Source organism: Pristiophorus japonicus, chromosome 15 (assembly GCF_044704955.1).
Source record: "Pristiophorus japonicus isolate sPriJap1 chromosome 15, sPriJap1.hap1, whole genome shotgun sequence".
Classification (NCBI taxonomy): Eukaryota; Metazoa; Chordata; class Chondrichthyes; family Pristiophoridae; genus Pristiophorus; species Pristiophorus japonicus.
Window position 1 is genome coordinate 16,408,223 of NC_091991.1, and position 26,482 is coordinate 16,434,704.

Consider the following 26,482-nt stretch of genomic DNA (forward strand, 5'->3'; position numbering starts at 1 on the left):
CTGATAGCCATTACAGAGACGTGGTTGCAAGGTACCAGCACTGGGAATTAAATAGTCAGGGTTACTTGACAATCCGGAAGGACAGACGGAAAGGAAAAGGAGGTGGGTTAGCTCTATTGATGAACGATGGAATCACTGCAATAATGAGAAATGATATTGGCTCAAATGATAAAGGAGTTGAAACAGTTTGGATGGAATACATTCATTCATTCAGAGGAAGATTAAGACTAAGCAATGGAAACCAGATAAAGCGATGAGTTTAATTGCATATTCAGTGATGTACTGCGCCGAGAGAGATCGTGCTGACATCCTCAACCAGGATGATAGAATTTATGAACAACAGAATCTTGACGAAGCTAGATGTCAGATAGGCGCCCTAACAAAGATAATAACCATCTCACTAGACAATTGGATGATTCACGGGGAGCCTTAATGGGTGACCCTTAATTAAATTATGGCCCGGACTGTAATGAATCTGGTGGAAATTGCAAGCGCTTGGTTGAGATAGTATCCCAAGTGAATGAGAAAAAAAACGAAATTTAAAGAAGCCGGTTAGAAACTGGCTAACACAACCCTCCTCTGCGCGAAGCGTGGAGCCTTCAGAAATAGGATAAGCATAAAGTGCAGGAGGGAGAGGAGGAGATAGAGTGGAAAGATCTAAGAACTCAGCAAAGAATGAAAAGACCAGGGAACCAAAAAATAAGTTGCTGAAACAAAAAACTAATAATAATTTAAAAAAGAGAAAGTAAAACCGACACAGAAGCTTCAGCTTTTGTGCCGAGAAAGAGAAAGATAAGCTTTTTGTTGAGTGAAAGGTTGGTGTGAATGTCTGTCTTTAAAAGAAAGTGTCTGTTATGTTTGTTTAAGCTCCACCCACTTCTGTGCAGAAGCTTGCCAGTAAACCCTTTTGTCATGGATGTGGGAAGTTTTATGAGAGAGTGAATAATTTGAGTGTTAAAAATGTGCATTGTGCACCTAGAATTTAATTACATTTTAAGTTAGAAACGCAGGTGTGGATTTATTTTGATTATGAGTTATGGAGCTATGAAATGGTTTATTTAACAAAAGATTAAACTTCAGCATTGAAGTTACAGTTGCTAAAGAAAATTATGAATTGGATGTTTTAATTGAATTACAGGAAAACATTTCTATTGTCTTATGTAGTTTAAATTAAAATGTGTGGTCTCGTTTTAAATCAATTCGAATCGTAACAAAGCACTGTCTTTTCAATTTGGTTATTGCAAGCAAATCAATTTGAATCTTTAAAAAGCACCGTCTACTTTAGTGTACCTAAAAAGCATCCCCTTTCTTTAATAAAAAAAGCCTGCACAATTTTCTTAAAGATATAAGTTAAGGGAAGCTCTGCCCTCTTTTCCTTTTGTGTAGAATTTGTGTGAAGTTTGTTCAATATAAAAATTAATGTTTTTCCAGTTATATTCAGCATTTTTACAGTCAATTGGAAAGGAATCCGAAGAAAGAAGAATATGGAAGCTGACATAACTTACTGTGTTATTTTGTTTTATTTTATCTGCTCTGTATGGTGTTTAGTAAATAACATATTGGCTTTGAAAAAATAAAATATTGGTCTGAATTTAGTAGGAATTATTGAGGTTAATTAATCTATGAAAACCTGCATTTCATTGTTGGCCACGATGAAATTCTGGTTATTTCAAAGTGTGAATGTCTAGTTCTGGACATGAGACATCACATTGAAAAAAAAATGAATGAAGATACCCTATGTTGATAATGATTTTTGCTCGGAAAAATAAAAAATGCCATTTTGTTGTTTGGAAAATGTTATTTTGCATTACGTGAAAGCTTTTAGTTCAGTAAAAGAGATTTAAATAAAAGTATTTAAATTAGAATTTTGAGACATGCCATTTTCTCAGAGATAGAAATGCCATTTGGGGGAGCTGAGATGAGATATGGAAGCAGTCTTGTAAATTAATTTGCGAGCACTTGAATTGCGAGCACTTGTATGTTAAAACATTTGTAAACTATCACTTGTTTTTGAAATTAAAATTGAATTGAATGTGTAAAATCGAGAGAGGAAGTTTTGAAGGTAAAAGACAAAAAAAATATCGGGAAAGGTTTTTTAAAAAAGAAAAAAGAAATTATGTGAAGTAATGTCATGACATCAATGTTTTTTCTCCGCCATATAAACCTCGAAAGAAGTTAACCCTTTCCGCTGACATGTGTTTTTTTTTAATTCAGCAAGGATCCACTTTTTGAATTGCTGCATGAAATTTTAAAGATATTGGACATTATTATGATTTGACAAATTAACTCCTTGAGCTCTTAAGTAGAGCTACAATTCAAATACTCGAGAAAGGAAAATCTAACTGAGTTTAAGGGGAAAATTGCTGTGTATAAAAAGAAAAGTTTGGGGGGAAATAAATTGAACATTGACAAAACCTGTCAGTGCAGCAATACTGCTGTTTGGATTTGTGATAAGTTTGAAATTATGAAATGGATTCGGGCACGGAATAGCTGTTTACAAAGATTTTTTTTTAAAGTGTTAATAACTTGGACAAAGTTAGAACCTTTAATCTATGTTTTCTATCTTTAATATTGTATTGGATAGTAAGGCTACTCCAGAGCTCATGAGATATGAATAATAATTCATGGGATGCCCCACTTAAGATGCAAGGTAGAAACAGGAAAAGTACATCACCAAATGGGAATGTTTCAAACATTTTAATGAAAGTCAGGAAAGTGTAGTTAAGAATAGTAAACCGATAGCTTTCTCTTGGAAACATTTGTGTCCTTGCCTACGAACTTTTTAAGAAAACTGAATTTGATAGCCTGGCCACTACTCAAGACATCGGGAACATGCAGTGGAAGATGAGCAAAGATCTCCAGACAATCTTTTGATAAGATCACCTGAAAGCCCGAGCTGGCTTGTATCGGATGACATTGAGATACCGGTGTAAGAGTGCAGACGTAATTTGTAGTATATGAAGCAATTGGCATGTGAAAATGCATGATGAATGTGGACTGAAGAACGGGTCTCAGACATGCTGACAACAGCAAGACATGAAATGTTTAATGTGGCTCAGGAAGTGAGACTTTTTAATGTATTGACACTTAATCCATCAATAAACTATCTAATTAATGAAACAATTAGAAGACAATTAAACACACTGGTACCTGTTAGAGGGATTGAAAGTATGTTTAAAAAAATGATTAAAGTTTAAGCTAGGGAAAAATAAATTGGGTAAGAATTATCCACACTGGATGGATACAAGTAAAAGACATCTGGAGAATCCTTTAAATCCATGACTTGTTTAGATGTTAAACTTCAGCTTTCTTTACAATGTTAGTTTTTTTTGTCTCACACATTCGATTTCCGAATAAATTTTATTAGTCAAGTTGTAAATAAATCTTGACTCTGTCCTAATTAAGACAAATTTTACATTAGTCAAGTTGTAAATAAGTCTTGACTGTTCTAGTTAAGGAGATAAGTTTTCCATTTTTGACCATGTAGCAACACTTTGATGCATAAGCCAATGTCTATTACTAACCAGCACAAAAAATCTAATTGATTAAAACACAAAATTCCATGAAAATTAATAAATATGGGAAACTGAAATCATACCATAATTCAGAAAGGAAGTAGTATCATAAGGTGTATGGATATTGGAGGTAGTGAATCGATCACGATATACTGCTGATCCAGATTAAGAGGGCTATCCAATATCATGATAAAGTGAGGCGTCGGTAAGAATTCCTTGGCCTCAAGCTGAGGATTGTAAGATAAAACTTACCTGCATGTTGCAATAGTGTTTGATAATGCTTTTGTTTAACTGTTATGTGATAAAATTAACTAAAATGTGTGTAAGCTTATTTTAACCATTTTTAAGCAAAGCATCATGGTAGATTAAGTCATTTTTATGTTAACCATTTTTAAGTAAAGCATGATGAGAGAACCATTATTCTGTTAATCATTTTTTTCCTGTAATTTGCTGAAACAGCTTCATTTAGAACCAGAATGGCCAAGGCTAAATAATAATCAATATGATAAAAGTATGCAACATATACCATTTTGTAAAGCCAAGCTCAGTAATGAATTCTGTGACACAGTCTTTGCAAAAGTTCTCAGAGAATGACTAGAGATAACATAGAAGGTCAGAGGCACAGACTTAGAATGATCGATTGTAAGCCTGAGACAGTTGCAGACTCTGACAGCATTTGTATAGGAGGAAAAGGGTATAAAGTAACAGCTATTGGACTTTGGGGGCAGCACTAACACAGAAGGAAACTGAAGGACTAGGGTCAACAGAACACAGCAAGAGACAAGCGCCGTGTTCACTCAGTGGGCTACCATTGAGGTTTCAAGGAACAGACTGTCGACTATCACCTTGTTAAGTATTATTTCTTTGTACTGGAAGCAAACTACTTAATAAAATCTATTGTGCTTATTTACAAAATACCTGTACCCAGTGTGGTTTGTTGTGGTCACGGACAGAAGTCTCTTCTGGCAGATATAATAAATCTGACAGATCTAATAAACCTTACACTGTAGCCAAACTAGAGGTAACACATCTGACCCAGAAGCAAATGCTTAACTATTAACACCCAGCTAACAGTGACCAGCTGAACAAAAAGTGGTTGCTGAGGATTTCAAACACCACTCAAAGCTATGCTCAGCTTTCACTGTTCACTTGCTGTTGGAGGTTTGAAGAAGACTTTTGAGAGACATCAGGAGACTTTCTGGAACACTTTGTCAAGACTTCACCAACACTCTTATCAACATTTATTCCAGAAGTTCTCTGAGGACTTCACTTAAAGTCAGTGAGTGCTGTGCTACTCTACTTTATTGGATTCACCAGGAGAAAGGGAGTGCTTGGTCATTGGTATCTTACTAGGGGTCCCCCTTGGTCTGCAGGAGGACTGGGAGAAGGACATGAGGCCAGACAGAGCAGTGGCAGCTGCAGGAGAGAGGGACAGTAGGGCGAGGTTGGCTCCTTCCCACTCTCCCCCCACTCTCCTGGTCCTTGTGGGTACAGGACATCCCTCCTCCTCTGGACCTCCTCTACCAGGACCTCCAATGCCACGCCCAAGAACCTGTGTGCCCTCTCCCTCGGTCGCTGGGCCATCTTGAAAAGTTCCATGATGTGCCAGCCAGCGCACTCCACACTTTCAGTGGAAGTGGATGCATGGAGGCTTCATGTGTTGCTCCACGAAAATTGCCTCGAATCAGCGCATAAATGCTAAACCTGCAGGTGTCAGTTTTAGTGCCTCCAAGCAAGCTTAAGGCATGGTAATGATCAATTAGACCCAAAATTGTCGGCTAAAACCAGACTTCCAAACTGGGGTGTCTTGATAGCACAGCACCCACTTAGCACCTGTTTTCATCCTTACACCAAAATAACTCTCTCATTGTTTTATTACACCCTGGGTTCCGCAGGGCTTTTTTTTTAACATGCTGGTTTTTAAAAGTCTCTTTTTGCTCAAAAAAGCATGTTTGACCATATTTTTCTTCCTTTTACATCCTGTTTTTTAACCATTTGAAAAATCAACTATGGGGGTTGTTAAAACATAAATTAACATTCTAAGTCAGGGAAAACCTGAACATCCCATGTGATTGCCTGGATTTGTTAATAAATCCACTAAAGATTTCATTGAGCAGGGATACTAACACTGCCTTCATAAGGTTCTTCTAGTATCAGTAATAGTAACCATGATTGTTGTAAAAACCCATCTGGTTCACTAATATTCTTTAGGGAAGGAAATTGCTGTCCTGACCCGGTCTGGCCTATATAAAGACTCCAGACCCACAGCAAGCCACTCAAGAGGCAATAAATGCTGGCCTTGTCAGCAATGCCTACATCAAGTGAACAAATAAAAAAAAAATTAAGGTGGATCACCATGGTCATGTTTCCTGGACAGGGTGGCACAATCACCACCCCCTAGCCCCCCAATCAGATCAGGCAGCCTCCACCTCATTTTGCAGCTTCCGCTGATTGGTGGGCGACCAACTTGTGGCCCGAGTGGCACAGATGCCACTAAAGATTATTTAAATAAGGGAACCTTTCCCCTTACCCTGCCAGGGTCAGTGCTGGAGGTTCTTGCAGACATATCCTGGCCATTCTTTCAGCTCCCCAAAATCACCCACTAACACTTATGATTTGTTTCTCCGCTGAGAAACTCTTTTAGATATTTTCAACATAGAAGGTTCCAATATAGATACAGGTTGCTGTTTGTCTAAGGGTCCTCATCATGTTTGCATTCTGCCACTCTAATTTCACAATGTGCATAATGTATAAGATGTCCATAACAAATGTGCAAGAAAATCTACCTGCTTCTTGGACTGCTCATGAAGCTCATCTTGTTTAAGTGATTGTGAACTATATCTTGAAGAACGTCTGTGTTCCCATTGACGATAATAGGGATTGCTGATGACCAATAAGCATAGTAACCTGGGTACAGATAAAAACATGTTCTGAAAAGAAAGCCTTCAAACATAAAGGCCTAAAAATTGGATAAAGCCCGAAGTTGGGCGCAGGTATCGCGCTGCGCGATCAATCCGCGCCCATTCAGAGGACTGTGGCAGCATGCAAACTTCGTGCTGAATTAACAAGCACTCTACTCAGAACTCCTTCATGGCAAATGAGCCAAAGGAGGGCAGAGGAAACGTTACAGGGACACCCTCAAAGTCTCCCTGAAAAAGTGCAACATCCCCACTGACACCTGGAAGTCCCTGGCCAAAGACGGCTCTAAGTGGAGGAAGCGCATCCGGGAGGGCACTGAGCACTTCGAGTCTCATCGCCGAGAGCATGGAGAAATCAAGCACAGGCAGCAGAAAGAGCATGTGGCAAACCTGTCCCGCTCACCCTTTCCCTCAACGACTATCTGTCCCACCTGTGGTTCTCGTATTGGACTGTTCAGTCACCTAACGACTCATGTTAAGAGTGGAAGCAAGTCTTCCTCGATTCCGAGGGACTGCCTATGATGATGATAAACATTCAGCCTAGTGTTGAGCGCGCTGCCGAGTGGCTGAGCCCTCAGCAGGAGACCTAAGTTCGTACGACGCAAGCTCCAATTAAAGTTAGCCTGCACTTCATAAAGGCAGTCTGTACCTCTTAAAGGGGAGGTGCCTTCTGCCTGCAACAGGTGATTGAAGTGGCTGAGAAGACAATGGGGAAGAAAGTTCTAATGATGGCACAGCAGGGGAGCGAGTGTGGATCTAGGTTCTCTGGTGCAGCACTGGAGGCTTTGGTCCAGGAGGTCAACTTCAGGAGAGAGATCCTCATTCCATAGGGGGCCAGGAGGTCCCCAAGGCAACAAACCAGAGTGCAGCAGGAGTAGATTTCCACTGTGATAAATGCCAGCAATGTAGTTCCGAGGACCTGGTTCAGTGCGGGAAGAAGTTTAAAGACCTCACACAAGAGGTCATCTTCAAATGCCATATCCCACCATCAGTACCACTAGCCTCACACAATACTCAATGTACCACAAACCCATCACTCACCTACCAACAATCTCCAGAGATCACAACTCACATCTCACATTAATAGCTTCACCTCATCCGTACACATTTACCACTGCTGCAAGCCTCACACCCACACCTCATAGCTTGAAAACACTAAGCTATTCAACCATTACAGCCACATCACCCAAACACATTACAGCACACTCACTGATGTACTTCCATTTCCCTTGCAGGAAAAGCTGGCTCATAACCAGCACCAGCAGAACTTAACCGGCTGGAATCAGGCTCACTTGCATGACCTAACGCCAATGGAGGAGAGTGTGCTGGCTATTCTTGGCAGAGGTATGGCTTTGTCTGTGGCCAGTGGCAGGGCAGAGAGAATACAAGATGCCCGTATCCTCATACATTATCCTCCTTCTGACATCCCACAATCTCTTCTGATTTACAATCTGCACATGGTGCAAGCATGCACCTCTTGCTTCCTGCCTCCCCTCACCATAACCCTACCCTTGTGCCTTTCTCTTTTCAGATAGCAAAGAAATCCAGCCTCTCAGATACTAACACTCTTTACAGGCACCATATCTAAATGCTGAGATATACGGCAACTGCAAAGGTTACTGTTATGTAAGTAAACATTGTAACTGTGTAAGACTTGCCACCAGAGGGCGCAACTGTTGGAGGTTCAAGGGTCACTTGTACACCTCGTGCATGGGAGTATAAAAGGTTGTCTGCCATGCTGCTTAGGCACTCTGGAGTTGTATTAAAGAGACTAAGGTCACATCAGTTTTAGCTCAGTGGAGTTCTTCCATACTTAACAATTGGCGACGAGTAACAAATTATGAACTTTCATGAGGTCATGGTTGCCGTTGGTATTTTAGAGAGATTTGTAGAGGGTGATGATTGGGAAGCCTTCGTTGAGCGTATTGACCAGTACTTCGTGGTCAACGAGCTGGATGCAATCAAGTGCAGGGCGATTCTCCTCACCGTGTATGGGTCTACAATATACGGCCTCATCAAGAATCTGCTAGCACTAGAGAAACCAGCGGAGAAGACATATACAGAGTTGTGTACGCTGGTTCAGAACTGTCTCAAGCCGAAGGAGAGCGTCTTAATGGCCAGGTATTGCTTCTACACGCACCACTGCTCCAAGGGCCAGGACATGGCAAGTTATGTCGCTGAGACGCCTTGCGGGAACTTGCGAATTTTCTGGATTTTTGGGGGAAATGCTGCGGGACTTTTTTGTGCTTGGCATCGGCCACGAGGTCATTCTTCGCAAGCTTCTGTTCGCCGAATCCCTAGACTTGAGCAAGGCCATCACGATAGCCCAGGCATTCATATCCACGAGCGACAATACCAGACAGATATCTTCCTAGCATCGAAGCTCACCGGCAAGTACTGTGCATAAAATAACGTCGCTAGCAGGCAGAACTGCATATGGCAGGGCCTACACGTCTGCAGTTGCAAGACCTAGGATGACTCAGAGTCTGCCATCGGGTGTGAATGCAAATCAATTAGCACCATGTTGGCGCTGCGGTGGTAATCATCGAGCCCATCAATGTCGATTCAAGCACTACGTGTGGCTGAGAAACAATGGGGCACCTCCAGCGAATGTGCAAGAGTGCTGCGACATATCACGTGGCAGAGTCGACAGAGGGTGATCGATCCGGCGCGGATCACGCACAACAAACAAGCGAAGCAACTCAACCTGAGGAAGAAATGTATGGAGTACACACCTTCACCACCAAGAGCCCTCCTATCATGCTGTAAGTCAAATTGAATGGTATTCCGGTATCAATGGAGTTGGACACGGGGGCGAGTCAGTTAATTATGAGCCAGAAAGCTTTTGAGAAACTGTGGGGCTACAAGGCATAAAGGCCCAAACTGAGCCCGATTCAGACAAAGCTGTGCACCTACACCAAAGAGCTCATGCCAGTCATTGGCAGTGCGGCAGTTAAGTTATCGTACGATGGAGCTGTGCATGATTTATCACTGTGGATTGTACCAGGCGATGGCCCAACGCTATTCAGCAGAAGCTGGCTGGGAAAGATTCGATGGAACTGGGACGACATCAAAGCACTATCTTCAGTGGATGATGCCTCGTGGGCCCAAGTGCTGAGCAAGTTTCCGTCACTATTTGAACCAGGCATCGGCAACCTCACAGGCGCCAAGGTGCAGATCCATCTAGTCCCCGATGCAAGGCCCGTTCATCACAAGACTCGAGTGGTTCCATATATGATGAGGGAGAAAGTTGAGATCGAACTGGGCAGACTTCAACAAGAGGGAATCATATCGCCAGTCGAGTTCAACGAGTAGGCCAGTCCGATTGTTCCGGTGTTGAAAAGCGATGGCACAGTCAGAATCTGCGGCGACTACAAGGTAACGATCAACCGAGTCTCGTTAGAAGGTCAGTACCCGCTACCCAAGGCGGATGACCTATTCGCAACGTTAGCGGGAGGGAAGTCATTCATCAAGTTGGACCTAACCTTTGCCGACATCACACAGGAGCTGGCTGAATCTTTGAAAAGATTGACGTGCATCAACACGCACAAAGAACTGTTTATATACCACAGGTGCCCTTTTGGGATTCGCTCGATTGCTGCCATCTTCCAGAGGAACATGGAGAGTCTGCTGAAATCGGATCTGTGCACCGTTGTATTTCAAGACGACACCCTGATCACCGGTCGTGACACCACCGAACACCTGCACAACCTGGAAGAGATTCCAAGTTGACTACACAGAGTGGGACTCAGGCTGAAACACTCCAAATGTGTATTTCTGGCACCAGAGGTCGAATTTTTGGGGAGAAAGATTGCGGCAGACGGCATCAGGCCCACGGACTCAAAGACAGAGGCCATCAAGAATGCACCCAGACCACAGAATGTGACGGAGCTGCGTTCGTTCCTGGGACTCCTCAACTATTTTGGTAACTTTCTACCCGGGTTAAACACTTTGCCTTAACCGTTGCACATGTTGCTACGTAAGGGTGACGACTGGGTTTGGGGTAAATCTCAAGAGACAGCCTTTGAGAAGGCCAGAAATCTACTTTGTTCTAATAAATTACTTGTACTGTATGACCCGTGTAAACGATTAGTGTTAGCTTGTGATGCATCTTCATGTGTGTTTCAGCAAACCAATGTATCAGACAAACTTCAACCGGTTGCATAAGCGTCTAGAAGTCTGTCTAAGGCTGAATGAGCCTACAGTATGGTCGAGAAAGAGGCATTAGCATGTGTATATGGGGTTAAGAAAATGCACCAATACCTATTTGGACTTCGGTTTGAATTTGAAACTGACCACAAACCGCTCATTTCGCTGTTTTCAGAAAGCAAAGGTATAAACACCAATGCTTTGTCCCGCATCCAAAGATAGGCACAAACATTGTCCACCTATGACTATGTTATCCGCCACAGACCAGGCACGGCGAACTGTGCTGATGCCCTCAGTCGGCTACCATTGCCCACTACCGGGGTGGAAATGGTGCAGCCCGCAGACTTGCTTCTGGTCATGGATGCTTTTGAGAGCGAGGGGTCACCCGTCACTGCTCGCCAGATCAGGACCTGGACCAGCTTGTCACTTGTAAAAAGTTGCGTCCTCAATGTGAGCTGGTCAGCCGTTCCCGGGGAAATGCAAAATGAAATTAAGCCGTTTCATCGACGCAAAGATGAAATGTCCATCCAGTTGGATTGTCTCTTATGGGATAATCGCATGGTTTTGCCAGGCAGGCAACCTACACAATACCCACCCAGGCATAGTCATGATGATGGCTATAGCCAGGTCATGTGTTTGGTGGCCCAGCATTGACTCAGACTTCGAGTCATGCGTACACCAGTGCAACACGTGCTCACAATTGAGCAATGCACCAAGGGAGGCTCCATTGAGTCTGTGGTCATGGCCCTCCAAACCGTGGTCTAGGATCCATGTAGATTCTGCTGGCCCCTTTCTCGGAAAGATGTTTTTAGTTATAGTGGGCGCTTACTCTAAATGGATTGAATGCGTAATCATGTCATCCAGCACATCCACTGCCACCATTGAAAGCCTCCTTGCTATGTTCACCACTCATGGCTTGCCCAACGTCCTTGTCAGTGACAATGGATCGTATTTCACCAGCTCGGAATTCAACGAGTTTATGGCCTGCAATGGCATCAAGCATGTCAGGTCTGCCCCATTTAAGTCCGCATCCAACGGTCAAGCAGAACAGGCAGTCCAAACTGTTCGATATGGAGACCATAGATATATTCTCTATGTAGTCACTGTATAATTGCATAAGATGGAGACTAGTTACCTGATGTACTATCAATAAGGTTTACACTGTGTATATACTATGCTGGCACCATTAGAGGGTGCAACTGGTGGAGACCGGGATTTCCTGCCTGGTGGCAGAGACTGCATAAAAGGGTAGCCACCATGCGGCTGCCTCACTCTGGAGTTACAAATAAAGGACCAAGGTCACTACAGTTTGAGTACAACACATTGCTTCGTGGAGTCATTCATGAGTACATTACAGACATATCACAAACTATCAAGCAGAGCTTGAAACGTGTGACGGAAGGCTCCTTGCAGACCCGCTTATCTCGGGTTCTGCTCAGCTACTGGACGTGACCCCACTCGCTCACTGGGGTTCCCCCTGCAGAAGAGAGCACTCAAAACCATGCTCTCCCTAGTCCACCCGGATCTAAATGATCATTTGGAAACCCAGCGTCACCGGCAAAACATGTACCACGATCGCGCGGCTGTTTCGCGTGACATTGATGTTAACGACCCTGTCTTTGTCCTTAATTACGGCCAAGGCCCTAAATGGATCGTGGCACTGTCTTGGCCAAGGAAGGGAATAGAATGTTTATAGTCAAACTACTGAATGGACAAACGTGCAGAAAGCATTTGGATCAGACCAAACTGCGGTTCACCGACAACCAAGAACAACCTGAAGAGGACATCACCATCATCGATCCACCAACATAACCTCGCTGTCAATCAAGAGGATGAACCCACCATTCCCAGCAGTCCTGTCAGACCAGCCGCGCCGCAGTGCAGCAATGGTCCGACCAACTCACCCATGCCAGAGTTTGAACTCAGACGATCAATCAGGGAGCGTAGGGCCCATGATCGTCCCAACTTGTAAATAATTTGTATTAAAGACTTTTGGGGGAGGGGGGGTGGGGGAGTGATGTTATATATGTAAACATTGTAACTGTGTAAGACTTGCCACCTGAGAGAGCAACTGTTGGAGGCCCAAGGATCACCTGCACACCTCGTGCAAGGGAGTATAAAAGGTTGTCTGCCGTGCTGCTTAGGCACTCTGGAGTTGTATTAAAGAGACTAAGGTCACATCAGTTTTAGCTCACAGTACTCAGTCTTGTGGAGTTCTTCCATACTTAACAGTTACCACTCGCTGAATGTGCAGATAGATACTTTAGAGGATAGGTTAGATGTGGGATCCGCACGCGATGAGGCACCAGGCATTAGTGGGCTGCAGACAGGGCACGGGGAAGCTCAGGTGCCAGCTCCCTAGAGGGCAAGGTTGCACACAAGTTCTGCTGCACAGGACTCAGATGAAGATTTCAATCAGGCGGCCTACAGATGAATGTTGATGAGTATGCACAATGAAGTGCTTGGTGCATTGGCAGACCTGCCAGAAACCCTGAGTGCAATATCAAGGAGCATGGGGGAGTCTAGCTCCAGCCATGCATAGGGCTTTGTGCAGAGCTTGGAGCACTTTCACACTGGAAACGGTAGGCAGATTCATCAATGCACTTATGGATCCAACCATCCTGCTGTGTCTGAGATCCAAAGTCTCAGCTTCCATTGCAACAGAAGCAGAAGTCACCCAACGTCTGAGTGCTACTGGTACAACGAAAGCTCAGGCTGAAGTCTTCCAAGTTCAGCTTGCTGCCATGCAAGCACAGACTGCTGCCAACATGGCTGGGTTTACCAGTGACGAAAGGGTGTCACAGCAGTCCATACTCCGGCAGATTACGAAGATTGCTGAGGCTCTGCCCCAGGGAAGTAGCAATGGATCCGTGGGGGACGACCCTGCCGTCCTCTTTCAGGATGACAGAATTCATACTCTCACCACGGCCACTCCGCCTGTGCCCTTTATGTTGTCCATCAGCCAGCCAACCCAGGCCGCTGCTGCCCATACCGAGGTGGTGCAATCCGAAGCCAGGCCTTCTAGGACCAGAGCTCCTCAAAGTTGTCTTGCAAGGCCATCTGCAGTCTCCCTCACTGAAAGTCAGCAGCCTTCCACCAGCCATGCTGCAGCCACTGGAATTGCACTGCATAGGAGCACTAGGATAGGCAAAGGCACACGCAGACAGTCACTAAGGGAATGCAGAAGGGTGATTACTTGTGTTTTTTTGCTGTAATATTGGAAGGATAGATGTATAAAGTTGGCTTGGAATGTTTGGGTGGCTTTTATTTCAGTATTGTGGCCAAGAGGACAGTGTGATGGTCAGTAACAGAGGGAAGGAAAGGTGTGGGAGGGACTAATGTTGAAAGGGGAATTGGGATTGTGTTCACTGGTGCCACAGGCGGATGATTCGAACCCTAATATTCCAGCCAGATAGGGTTGCTTCCTTCCTTCCGCTTCCTCCTCCCTCTCTTCCCCTTGCTCCTGAGATGGTGGCCGTATCCCTAGCGGCAAGGGCTGTACACCTTCATAGTGGCCAGGCTGTGCAGGATATAGCAGACAACCACAAATCGGGCACACAATCCTGTGAAAACTGTAGAGCTCCTCCAGAGCGCTCCAGGCAGTGGAACCATTGCTTTAGCACCCTAATGATCTGCTTTATGATGTTCTGTGTGGCAGCATGGCTCTCGTTGTACAAATGCTGGCCACGTATGGTTGGGATGTGGAGCGGATTCATGAGCCAGGTGGTCAAGGGATAGCCCTTGCCGGCCAGTAGCCACCCTCTGGTTTGTCTTGGTGGCTCAGAGACTGAGGGAACAACGAACTGGCCCAGAATAAAAACATCATGACCGCTGCCAGGATACCAGGCATTCACTATCATGATGTGCTGAGCATAGTCACACACCAGCTGCACATTCAGTGTTATGTTCAGAATAAATCCACAGGACTGTGTTGTAAGCTCAAACAGTTGTGACCTTGGTCTCTTTATTCAGACTCCAGAGTGGGGAAGCAGCATGGTGGATCACCTGTTATACCTGCTTGCCCCAGGGTGCACAGATGACCCTTAGGTCTCCCACAGGTGTGCCCCCAAGTGGCAAGTCTTACATATTGGTGAGGTTTACATACATACGTAACAGTCAGCGAGTGGTAACCTTTGCAGTTGCCGTATATCTCAGCATTTAGACATGGTGCCTGTAAAGGCACATGGGTGCAGTCGATGGCGCCATGCAACATGGGTAAGTCCGCCACCCTGGCAAAGCCACCTGCTCACTCTGTCTGATTCTCTCTAGTCAGAAAGAAGACAATGAAGTTCTCTGTCCTGGCATAAAGAGCTTCTGTCACCTTTCTTATACAACAGTGGACGATAAACTGTAATGTCGCCTGTTGCAGCCTGGAAGGATCCCAACGCGAGGAAATTCAGGGCCACAGTCACTGTCACAGCCACCGGCAGTGCTGCCCTTGCCCTAAAGTGAGGCTGCAGGTCTGGTTGCACGAGGTGGCAGAGTTCTGTGAGCACCTCCTTCGTAAAGCGCAGGTACCTCACACACTGGTCCTGGCTCAGGTTGAGGTAAGAGAATTGCTCTCGGAAGGCCTTAGGTGGGGGTTTGGCCTCCTGCCATGAACCCTTCTCCCCTTCCTCCCCCTCCTCCTCCCTCTGCAAGCAGTTTGTCCTCTTTGCTGCCTCTGCTCCATCTCCCTGTCACACTGCAGGCCAAGGGGGATGACAATTCGAGCACCCATGACTGAGAGCAAGTGGCCTGACCAGAACCCTTGAAGTCAGAAGCAAGGCCTTCTCCACTGGCAGCATCACTTCCTGTCATTTCACCAACTTTAAACAACCCTCGAAAGCTGAAAACACTTCCATAAACTAACACAGAGCCAGTAGAAATCAAAAATCAAGTTACCTAAAAGTTGATGATGATCCCTTTGAATAGTGCTAGTGAGGGTCCTTCCTGCTGCTGAACACATATTCAGCTGTGCGAGGTTAACACAGGGCATTAGTTCCAGAGATGACGACAAAAATGGCAGTGTGGCGTCAAATCAGCATTGCACGCTGATTGACGTCACAATCTACCTATTTACCATACTTCCAGCACACGCTCCTAATGACCACCCTACTGCCCTCACCAAGATGGTGTCCAGCATGGCCCGCACAAAAAATATGCGCACGCTGCTAGGACACCATTTTGGATCCTAGCGCCCAAACAACGAGTGCTATGCAATCCAATATTTAGCCCAAAGAATGTAGAACACAATACAATAATAGCATGATGTTCCTTATATTTAATGTTAGATTGAAGATTACTATAATTTAAGAAAGTGTAGTGACATAATTTTTATTTTTAGAACAATATTTTCTGTTTATCACTCAGGCATAATTTATTGCTTGCTGAGTGCAGGCTTAATTTCAATAACCATTCAGGCAGAAGAAATGTAGTCACGTTTACTGCGGGAAAATTATACTAGGTTCCAAACAAAAATAAATCTCACCATCAGTACTTCTATTAACCGCCAAATAATTAAAAGCAAGGTGGTGATCGCTTTTGATATGAATGCAGTTTTATCCTCCATGACACAGAACTAGCAGTCCAATGCTGACAGTCACAGAGACAAATAACATATTTGAACACTAATAGAAGCTGTTATATATGCAACCCTAGGTAACCTGTATCATACTGCCACCAGAGGGCATACGTGTTGGAGTCCCAAGGGATCCCAGCATCCCTTGGGAGCACTGTATATAAGCAGGCCTCCCATGCTGTACCAACACACTGGAGTTTGAATAAAGGAGCTAAGGTCACACTTACTCATGTCTACAGTACTCGGTTACATTATTTTATTATGAGTATAACAGAAGCCATGTAGGACTTGGTGAGCCTGAGGTTATTCTGTTGAAAGGGGAAGGTTACTGGGTGCGGCGATAAGTGAAATATTACAATTTGAGCTTGTCCCTACAATTTACTCGTGTTCATCACAAAAGGCAGTTTTCATAGACAAGGCTGGTCTATGAGATGAAACTTATCCTTTACAATGCAGTGAACAAAATGTAGCATGCCACCCTTTCCCACTGGGTTATACTGGAAATAATATAGAATGTCTTTCATATATTTCTGATCTCTCCAGTTGGTGTAAAAGCACCACACTAATAATCCATGTTCGCTCATGCTAAAACTGAATTAAAATTTCGGGTAAGAGTAAATATGTATTGAAGCCATTGATTTTTGCTGATACTTTAAACCATTTTCTGAAATAAAACATTTCCCACCGTTCTCATAATTGTCTGAAAAGAGCTTCAAGGTTCAAGGAATTTTGTCTTACTACAGTGACTTGGATATGAGGTTTAGAATGGTGAATTTAAGATCAGCAGCAATTTCCAGGTCATTCTGTCAAAAATAGCCTTTCATGTCACAGGTTGAGACAACTGTTTTCCTAACAGGATACTCACTGATGGGACAATCATGATAGATAATGGCTTTGTCTTTTTTCTACAGCAGCAAATTTGCATACAATGTCTAAGGAATTAATCAAACCAATGTTGTCCTGATAGGGGTGTGTTTTGGCTGTCCTTTCAATTAAGCAGCAATATTCCAAATGTGTCTTTTGTATTTACCTCATCCCTCTCTATGGACACACAAAGACAGCCGAGATTCCTTCCAGGAAGCAGCTACTAGAAGTCAGTTTACATTTGTAAATACAGTAATGTACCTTGAGTAGAATTGTCTATTTACACTACCTGCAGACTTTCAAGCTATAAGGACAAAAGAAAACTTAACAAAAGGTCCAACAATGGGTTCCATTAAAAAAGTTGCACAGGCCTGGCCTCACTGCAAATGCTACCTGTCAGTTGTCAGCCCAAGCCTGGATGTTGTCCAGGTCCCGCTGTGGGCTGATTTGGGCAACTTCATTACCAGAAGAGTTGTGAATGATTGGGCCAAGATCACTATCCTGAGGAACGGTGGCAACGATACGCTTGCACTGCAATGACTGGTTTTCGATTACCATGACCATCATCCTTTGTGCCATGTATGACTCCAGCCACTGAAGGGATTTTCCCTTGACCTCAGTTTTGCTAAGGTTTCTTGGTATCATACATGATTCAATGCTGCCTTGATGACAAGAGCAGTTAATCTCATATCTCCCCTGGCATTCAGCGCTTGTGTCCATGTCCAGATCAAGGCTGTAACGAGGCCTAGAGCTGAGTGGTTCTGGCAGAACCCAAATTGAGCATGAACGCAACAGTTTATTGATGACTCCTTCCATCACTTTTCTGATCATTGGTGGGGTAGGGGAAAGGCTGATAGGGTGATAATTCACTGGATTAGATTTGTCTTAAAGAAAAACAGAAAATGTTGGAAATCTCAGCGGGTCAGGCAGCATCTGTGGAGAGTAAAGCAGAGGTAACATTTCGGGTCGACAACCCTTCGTCAAAATTGGCAAATGTTCGAAAAGAACACTTACTTAAGAAGTACTGAAAGGGGGAGGGGAAGAAAGAACAAAAGGGAAGGTCTGTGATAGGGTGGACGGCAGGAGAGATTAGAGAGACAAAAGGGATGATGGGCCCATTTGAAATGGTAATGATAGAAGTTAGAAAAAGGTTAATCTGAATAGGGTGTGAATGGCAGAATAATGACCAGCTGCCATTGGAGACAGAGAGAAAAAATAGAAGAAAAAAAAAACATAAGATGGGATGGGGGGGGATGGAAAGGGAGCCAAAGATGGCCAGAGGTTATGCTCTAAAATTGTTGAACTCGATGTTGAGTCCAGAAGGCTGTAAAGTGTCTAAACAAAAGATGAGGTGCTGTTCCTCGAGCTTGTGTTGAACTTCATTGGAACAGTGCAGGAGTCCGAGGATGGAGATATCAGAGTGGGAGCGGAGAATTAAAGTGACAGGCGACCAGAAGCTCAGGATCACACTTAAGGACTGAACGGAGGTGTTCCGCAAAGCGGTCATCCAATCTACGCTTGGTTCCCCAATGTGGAGGAGACCTCATCGTGAGCAGTAAATACAGTATACTAAATTGAAAGAAGTGCAAGTAAATCGCTGTTCACCTGGAAGGTGTATTTGGGGCACTGGATAGTGGGAAGGGAGGAGGTAAAAGGGCAGGTGTTACATCTCCTGCGCTTGCACAGAAAGGTGCCGTGGGAAGGGGAGGGGGTGCTGGGGATGACTGTGGAATGGACCAGGGTGTCGCAGAGGGAGCGGTCCCTTCGGAATGCTGAGAGGGGAGGGGAAGATATGATTGGTGGTGGGATCGCGCTGGAGATGGTGGAGGATGATCCATTGTACGTGGAGGCTGGTGGGGTGAAAAGTGAGGACAAGGAGAACCCTTTTGTGGTTCTAAGAGGGAGGGGAAGGAGTGAGAGCAGAGGTGTGGGAATTAGGAAATAGGTTTGTCCTGCTTTTTGTACAATGGTTTTTTGTAGAGATGCTAAATAATGACCCCAAGCATTTGAAAATAACACAAAATGATGTGACTGTTTCAGACATTATTATTCAGAAGAAATTCTAGACAATTTAAACATTTCCCAGAATGTACAGATATTTCAGCATAAATAGTCTTTGACCTTGGAAGTAATTTTGGAAATTATGCATTTCATTCCTAGAACTAATACATATTCCAGACATATGCACCACGACAAAGATCCTATGTGAAAGAAAAACAATGGGGCTGAATTTGCAGCCCCTACGGGTGTGGCATATGTGTTAGTTCTAGGAAGGAAATGCATGATTTCCAAAATGACTTCCAAGGCCAAAGACTATGATAAATACATGTATATTCAGAGAAATATTTAAAACCTCTTGACAGATCGTATGAATCTGAAAGAAAAGGGCCTCCACAGGCAGAGAGTTGAGCTATTTGTCCAACTTTTGCCCAGCGAATGCCCTTGAAATCAGGCGTAAGGCCTGCTTTTACCAGCGTAAGAGTTTTAAAAAATAGAAAAATAGAATTTTAGCACTCATTTACACATTAAAAACCCTGTCCAATAAGGTAAGTTTAATTTTAGCCTCGTTAAAACATATTTTTAAAAAATTATATTTTTGTTTAAAATATTTAATTAAATGGCATTTTAATTAATTTTAATTATGTAATTTAAAACATTTATTTCATGTGTTCATGTATTTCTTTAAGTGATTCCCATTCACAGTTATGGGAGTTCCATACAAACAGAAACCCCATAAGTATGAATGGAGATTCCCTTCTTTTATTGGTTGAGCAAGTCCACGTGATCCCAGGGGGGCTTGCGAACGGCATATGCCCCTTGGGTACGTGGGCCTCTACCCGCGGGTACCCGGAGTGGCCGAGGAGCACCAATCTACGGACCTCCTGGACCACCAGGTAAATCAGCCCGCGGGAAGCCTCCAACCGCAATTTCTACCCCAATATATTTTATTACTAACTACATAAAAGTATGTCACCTTACTCAGCACGAAATTTCTGAATTCTTCACTTCGAATGCCATCAAACGCACTGCGGTTTTTCAAGTCCTTTGCATGTACATCACAACCCCATTCAATTAAAAGCTGTTAAGTGGAACCATAAAAAAAATCAAATTCACTGCTGAAATGTAAGGGCATGCAATAAATAAAATGCAACTGAAAATAAACTGTCCATCAATGTAGAACATTTTGTAATGGCTGCATTATGTGCAAGGGTAACAAATAATTAAGGCTGCATGATATTCAAGCCATAACATTTATCATAAATTCAATGAGCATACTCATATATCAGCTACTTTGGTGATTCTATTCCTGAAGCTTTTTAATTTACCAGTCATTGCAAGTTGAAATATTTTTAAAGAACTTTTATTATGATTCAGATAGTGGCCCTTGAGGCACTTTAAAAAGATTAGGGAGGGGTGCGAAATTAGGTAGTGCCGCGTTTGGGGCGCTATGTTTTATCTGTTTGAACGTTTAGCGCCCGGCGAAATGGGTTGGAAAATTGTGGTAAATTGGGCACTTTTGCCCCAGAAATGAAGGGAGGCGGTATCTGAGGCACTAATGGCCTCAGTGGGGTGCTGCAGGGGTGCTGTTACTAGAGCTGCACCCAATTTCGGCTGACTTTCATTCAGTGATAATCAGCCTGCTGCTCATTCCAGTTCTTAAAGGGGATGTCGTTTCAGGCAGCACCTGATCATTTTCATTATTGCTGGAGCTGCAAGCAAGGTCTGCGATGGCTGCTCCAATATCTCTGAGAAGGGCCACTTGTTTAAATGACCTGGCATTGGAGACATTGGTGAGGGCAGTGGAGAGAAGGAGGGATGCATTGTTCCCTCCATCTGGGAGAAGGCCAACGCCACAGGTTTTTAGGCCAATGTGGGAAGAGGTGGCGGCGGAGATGTTGGCCAGCACCATGTTCGACAGAAGCCCAACACAGTGTCACAAGAAATTCAATGACCTCAGTCGAGTGGTCAAGGTGAATACATGTTTGCACAACTCTTACATACCAGCTACTGAGCCTCTGTCTGTGCACACTCTGCAAACCAACACTTAACCCAACAGGCAAACCAGCACTTAACCCAACCATCTGTACCTACTTGTTATATATGCAGACTATGGATGTACTCTCTGTGTAATCACTGTGTGGTTGCAGAAGATGGAGACTTGATTACCTAATGTACTATCAATAAGGTTTACACATGCTGGCACCACTAGAGGGTGCAACTGGTGGAGACCGGGGGTTTCCTGCCCTGGTGGCAGGGCCCAGTATAAAAGGCTGCCCACCATGTTTGTGCCTCACTCTGGAGTTTGTAATAAAGGACCAAGGTCATTACAGTTTGAGTACAACACATTGTCTCGTGGAGTCATTCATAAGTACATCACAGAAATAATACTACTCACAGTCACATCTTCATTTTATGTCTTGCCTGCATTCACAGCTATTTAACCATGGCATCCATATCTTCCACATACATAACTGGACTCTTACTCACATAGGATCTTTTCTTTTGCAGGCCAAGATGGCACACAACAGAATGGAGTAGCAGCGGACTGGAGTGGGGGGGCGGCGGGGGAGGCAGAACTGCGTCAGCTGGCTGAGCTGGCCATTGCCGCTGGGTCCACCACAGTTGACGAGGGATCACACAGTATAGCAGCAACCCAGCAATCTGTCCTGCAGCAGATTGGTGGGGATGCTGAGGTGCTTCCTCTGGGAAGTGGCAGTGGGTCAGTGGAACATGAACCTACTGTCCTCTCTCAGGATGACAGCATTCCTAATCCCACTATTGCCACTCTGCCATTGCCCTTCTCACTGCCTGTCACCCAGCCAGCCCAGACTGCCGCCGCCCAGCCCGAGGTGGTGCAGTCTTCAGCCGGGCCTTCCAGTCCCAGAGCTGGTCGAGGGCATCCTTCAAGGCCATGTGTAGTCTCTGGCCCTGACACAAAGCAGCCTTCCACCAGCCGTGCTGCAGGCACAGGGGACACACTGCGGAGGAGTATTAGAATAAGTCAATGAAAGAGGGACTATAAGGAAATGCACAAGGGTGATGAATAAATACACAGTTATACATTTTATTGTTGTTTGATAAATGTTGATTGGAATGTTTAATGTTTGCTGTTGTCTCTCATTTCAGTCTTGGGGCATTGGTATGGAAGGGCAAATTGACGTAGTGATGGTGATGTCCACAGGAACTGGCAAGTGGGATGGAAATCAATGGAAATGAGCTCTGATGAGACAAGTCGCGGAACTCCCTTGCAGGATCGCAATGAAGCCGATGCCTCCTCCATCGTGACTGTTGCAGCTCCTGCTCCTCCTCCTCGTCCTCCTGTTGTTGCTCCTCCTCCTGCTCCTCCTTCTGAGGTGGTGTGGCTATGCCTGGTGGCCAGGTTATGCAGCATGCGGAGCGGACGACAATGAATAGCAAGTACTGCAAGACTCCTCCAGAGCGTTCAAGGCAGCAGAACCGTGGCTTGCTCAATGGGTGATGGTCTGCTCAATGATGTTCCTGGTGGCGGCATGGCTCTCATTGTACGAATGCTGGGCAGGAGTGGTGTAGGTTGCAGAGGGGCATCATGAGCCAGGATAGCGGATAGCCATGGTCTCTGAGCAGCCAGCCGCCAACTTCATTTGGGGGCTGGAACATAGCTGGCACACCGGTCTGGCGCAGGACGAAGGCATTGCGACTGCTGCCAGGATGGCGGGAATTGACGGTGAGGATTCGGTGTGTGTGGTCGCACACCAACTGCACATTCAGTGAGTGGTGGCCTTTGCGGGAATGGAAGATCTCAGGATTGTGAGGTGCTTCCCTCAAAGCGACGTGGGTGCAGTCAATTGTGCCCTGCACCATGGGGAAGCCCGCTATCCTGGCAAAACCACGTGCACGTTCATGCTGCTTCTCTCTAATGATGGGGAAGGAAATGTAGTCCCTCTCCTTCTGTACAGAGCATCTGTGACCTCACGGATGGAGCAATGGACGACAAACTGAGAGAAGTTGGAGATGCCTCCTGTTGCTCCCGAGTAAGAGCCATTGGCATAGAAATTGAGCGCAAAGGTGACTGACTGCCACTGAAAGAACCGCCCTCACCCTGGCATGAGGCTCGAGGTCTGGTTGCAGCAGATGGCAGGGTTCTGTGATAATGTCCTTGCTGAAAGGCAGCCGTCGCACACACTGCTCCTCAGTGAAATTGATGTAGGAGAACTGCTGCCGGAAAACTCTGGTCTTCTGTTGCCAGCCCTGTGGAGCCTTTTTCTTCTGGCAACATCTTGCTGTGGTTCTCCCGCTGCTGCTGCCCCTGGTTCTCCCTGTGCTGCTGCCTGTATTTGTATGTGCCGCGCCCTTTGGCCTGCTCCATAGGCCTCTCCATGGGCCTCGCCCTTTGGTCTGCTCCATAGGCCTCTCCCTGTGGTGCTCCCTCTCTTTGTCTTTGCCTTTCTCATTCCCTCTCTCGATACCTTTCCCTCTGTAATTGACAGCGTCTTTGTCTTTATTCAAGCATTCTCTGACGGTGATGTCGGGGCAGGAGGTCTAGTGCCAGCATAGCCCCCATGAAGCAACAGAAATGGCTGAACTTCAAACCTGCCGTGAGTTATACAGGGGAAAAGTTAGGAGGCAGAAGACTCTTTGAGGTAAAAATCGCTGCTATGGGTCCACCAGCCACTCTGTCTAACTGCTGGAAAGCAGAAATAAGTAATGGCCAACAAAAACAGTTTCCAAGTTGGCGCCTTTGAAAAGTGCTACTGCTGGCTCTGCTGCACAGGAGGGCAGGAAAAAGAGTGGGAGAGCGATAGTGATAGGGGATTCAATTGTAAGGGGAATAGATAGGCGTTTCTGCGGCCGCAACCGAGACTCCAGGGTGGTATGTTGCCTCCCTGGTGCAAGGGTCAAGGGTGTCTCGGAGCGGGTGCAGGACATTCTGAAAAGGGAGGGTGAACAGCCAGTTGTCGTGGTGCACATTGGTACCAACGATATAGGTAAAAAAAGGGATGAGGTCCTACGAGACGAATTTAAGGACCTCGGAGCTAAATTAAAACGTAGGACCTCAAAAGTAGTAATCTCAGGGTTGCTACCAGTGCCACGTGCTAGTCAGAGTAGGAATCGCAGGATAGCTCAGATGAATACGTGGCTTGAGCAGTGGTGCAGCAGGGAGGGATTCAAATTCCTGGGACATTGGAACCGGTTCTGGGGGAGGTGGGACCAGTACAAACCGGATGGTCTGCACCTGGGCAGGACCAGAACCAATGTCCTAGGGGGAGTGTTTGCTAGTGCTGTTGGGGAGGAGTTAAACTAATATGGCAGGGGGATGGGAACCAATGCAGGGAGACAGAGGGAAACAAAAAGGAGACAAAAGCAAAAGACAGAAAGGAGATGAGTAAAAGTGGAGGGCAGAGAAACCCAAGGCAAAAAACAAAAAGGGCCACTGAATGTAAAGGGGCTGCAGGAGGGGTCAAAACTAAAAATCATGGTGTAAAAACTAGTATTTAAACACTCTACCTAAACGCACGCAGCAGTCGAAATAAAGTCAATGAGTTGACGGCACAAATCATTACAAATGGGTATGATTTGGTGGCCATTACAGAAACATGGTTGCAGGGGGGCCAAGACTGGGAATTAAATATACAGGGGTATCTGACGATTCGGAAAGATAGACAAGAAGGGAAAGGAGGTGGGGTAGCTCTGTTAATTAAGGATGATATCAGGGCAGTTGTGAGAGACGATGTTGGCTCTAATGAACAAAATGTTGAATCATTGTGGGTGGAGATTAGAGAGAGTAAGGGGAAAAAGTCACTGGTGGGCGTAGTTTATAGGCCCCCAAATAATAACTTCACGGTGGGGCGGGCAATAATCAAGGGAATAATGGAGGCATGTGAAAAAGGAACGGCAGTAATCATGGGGGATTTTAACCTACATATCGATTGGTCATATCAAATCGCACGGGGTAGCCTGGAGGAGGAATTCATAGAATGCATACGGGATTGTTTCTTACAACAGTATGATACAGAACATACAAGGGAGCAAGCTATCTTAGATCTGGTCCTGTGTAATGAGACAGGAATAATAAACGATCTCCGAATAAAAGATCCTCTCGGAATGAGTGATCACAGTATGGTTGAATTTGTAATACAGATTGAGGGTGAGGAAGTAGTGTCTCAAACGAGCATACTATGCTTAAACAAAGGGGACTACAGTGGGATGAGGGCAGAATTGGCGAAAGTAGACTGGAAACATAGACTAAACGGTGGCACAATTGAGGAACAGTGGAGGACTTTTAAGGAGCTCTTTCATAGTGCTCAACAAAAATATATTCCAATGAAAAAGAAGGGCGGTAAGAGAAGGGATAACCAGCCGTGGATAACCAAGGAAATAAAGGAGAGTATCAAATTAAAAACCAATGCGCATAAGGTGGCCAAGGTTAGTGGGAAAATAGAAGATTGGAAAAATTTTAGACGACAGCAAAGAATGACTACGAAAGCAATAAAGAAAGGAAAGATAGATTACGAAGGTAAACTTGCGCAAAACATAAAAACGGATAGTAAAAGCTTTTACAGATATATAAAATGGAAAAGAGTGACTAAAGTAAATGTTGGTCCCTTAGAAGATGAGAAGGGGGATTTATAATGGGAAATGTGGAAATGGCTGAGACCTTGAACAATTATTTTGCTTCGGTCTTCACAGTGGAAGACACAGAAACTATGCCAGAAATTGCTGGTCAGAGGAATGTGGGAAGGGAGGACCTTGAGACAACCACTATCACTAGTGGGGTTGTGCTGGACAGGCTAATGGGACTCAAGGTAGACAAGTCCCCTGGTTCTGATGAAATGCATCCCAGGGTATTAAAAGAGATGGCGGAAGTTATAGCAGATGCATTCGTTATAATCTACCAAAATTCTCTGGACTCTGGGGAGGTACCAGCAGATTGGAAAGCAGCTAATGTAACGCCTCTGTTTAAAAAAGGGGGAAGACAAAAGGCCGGTTAGTTTAACATCTGTAGTGGGGAAAATGCTTGAAACTATCATTAAGGAAAAAATAGCGGGACATCTAGATAGGAATAGTGCAATCAAGCAAACGCAGCATAGATTCATGAAGGGGAAATCATGTTTAACTAATTGACTGAAATTCTTTGAGGATATAATGAGCATGGTGGATAGAGGTGTACCGATGGATGTGGTTTATTTAGATTTTCAAAAGGCATTCGATAAGGTGCCACACAAAAGGTTACTGCAGAAGATAAAGGTACGCGGGGTCAGAGGAAATATATTAGCATGGATAGAGAATTGGCTATCTAACAGAAAGCAGAGAGTCGGGATAAATGGGTCCTTTTCTGGTTGGAAATCGGTGGTTAGTGGTGTGCTACAGGGATCGGTACTGGGACCACAACTGTTTACAATATACATAGATGACCTGGAAGAGGGGACAGAATGTAGTGTAACAAAATTTGAAGATGACACAAAGATTAGTGGGAAAGCGGGTTGTGTAGAGGATAC

At 44.7% G+C, this 26,482-nt stretch overlaps 1 protein-coding gene across 1 annotated transcript in view; it reads right to left on the minus strand.

Annotated features, from left to right (window-relative positions):
* LOC139281359 (uncharacterized) overlaps positions 1-26,482 on the minus strand; it is a 191,755-nt gene that overhangs the window by 64,471 nt on the left and 100,802 nt on the right. Inside the window, exons 17-18 of the mRNA XM_070901513.1 lie at positions 19,986-20,085; positions 6,302-6,422 (exon numbers count right to left, since the gene is read on the minus strand). Of these exons, the coding sequence (XP_070757614.1) occupies positions 6,302-6,422; positions 19,986-20,085 (221 nt within the window). The remainder of the gene's footprint in view (positions 1-6,301; positions 6,423-19,985; positions 20,086-26,482) is intronic.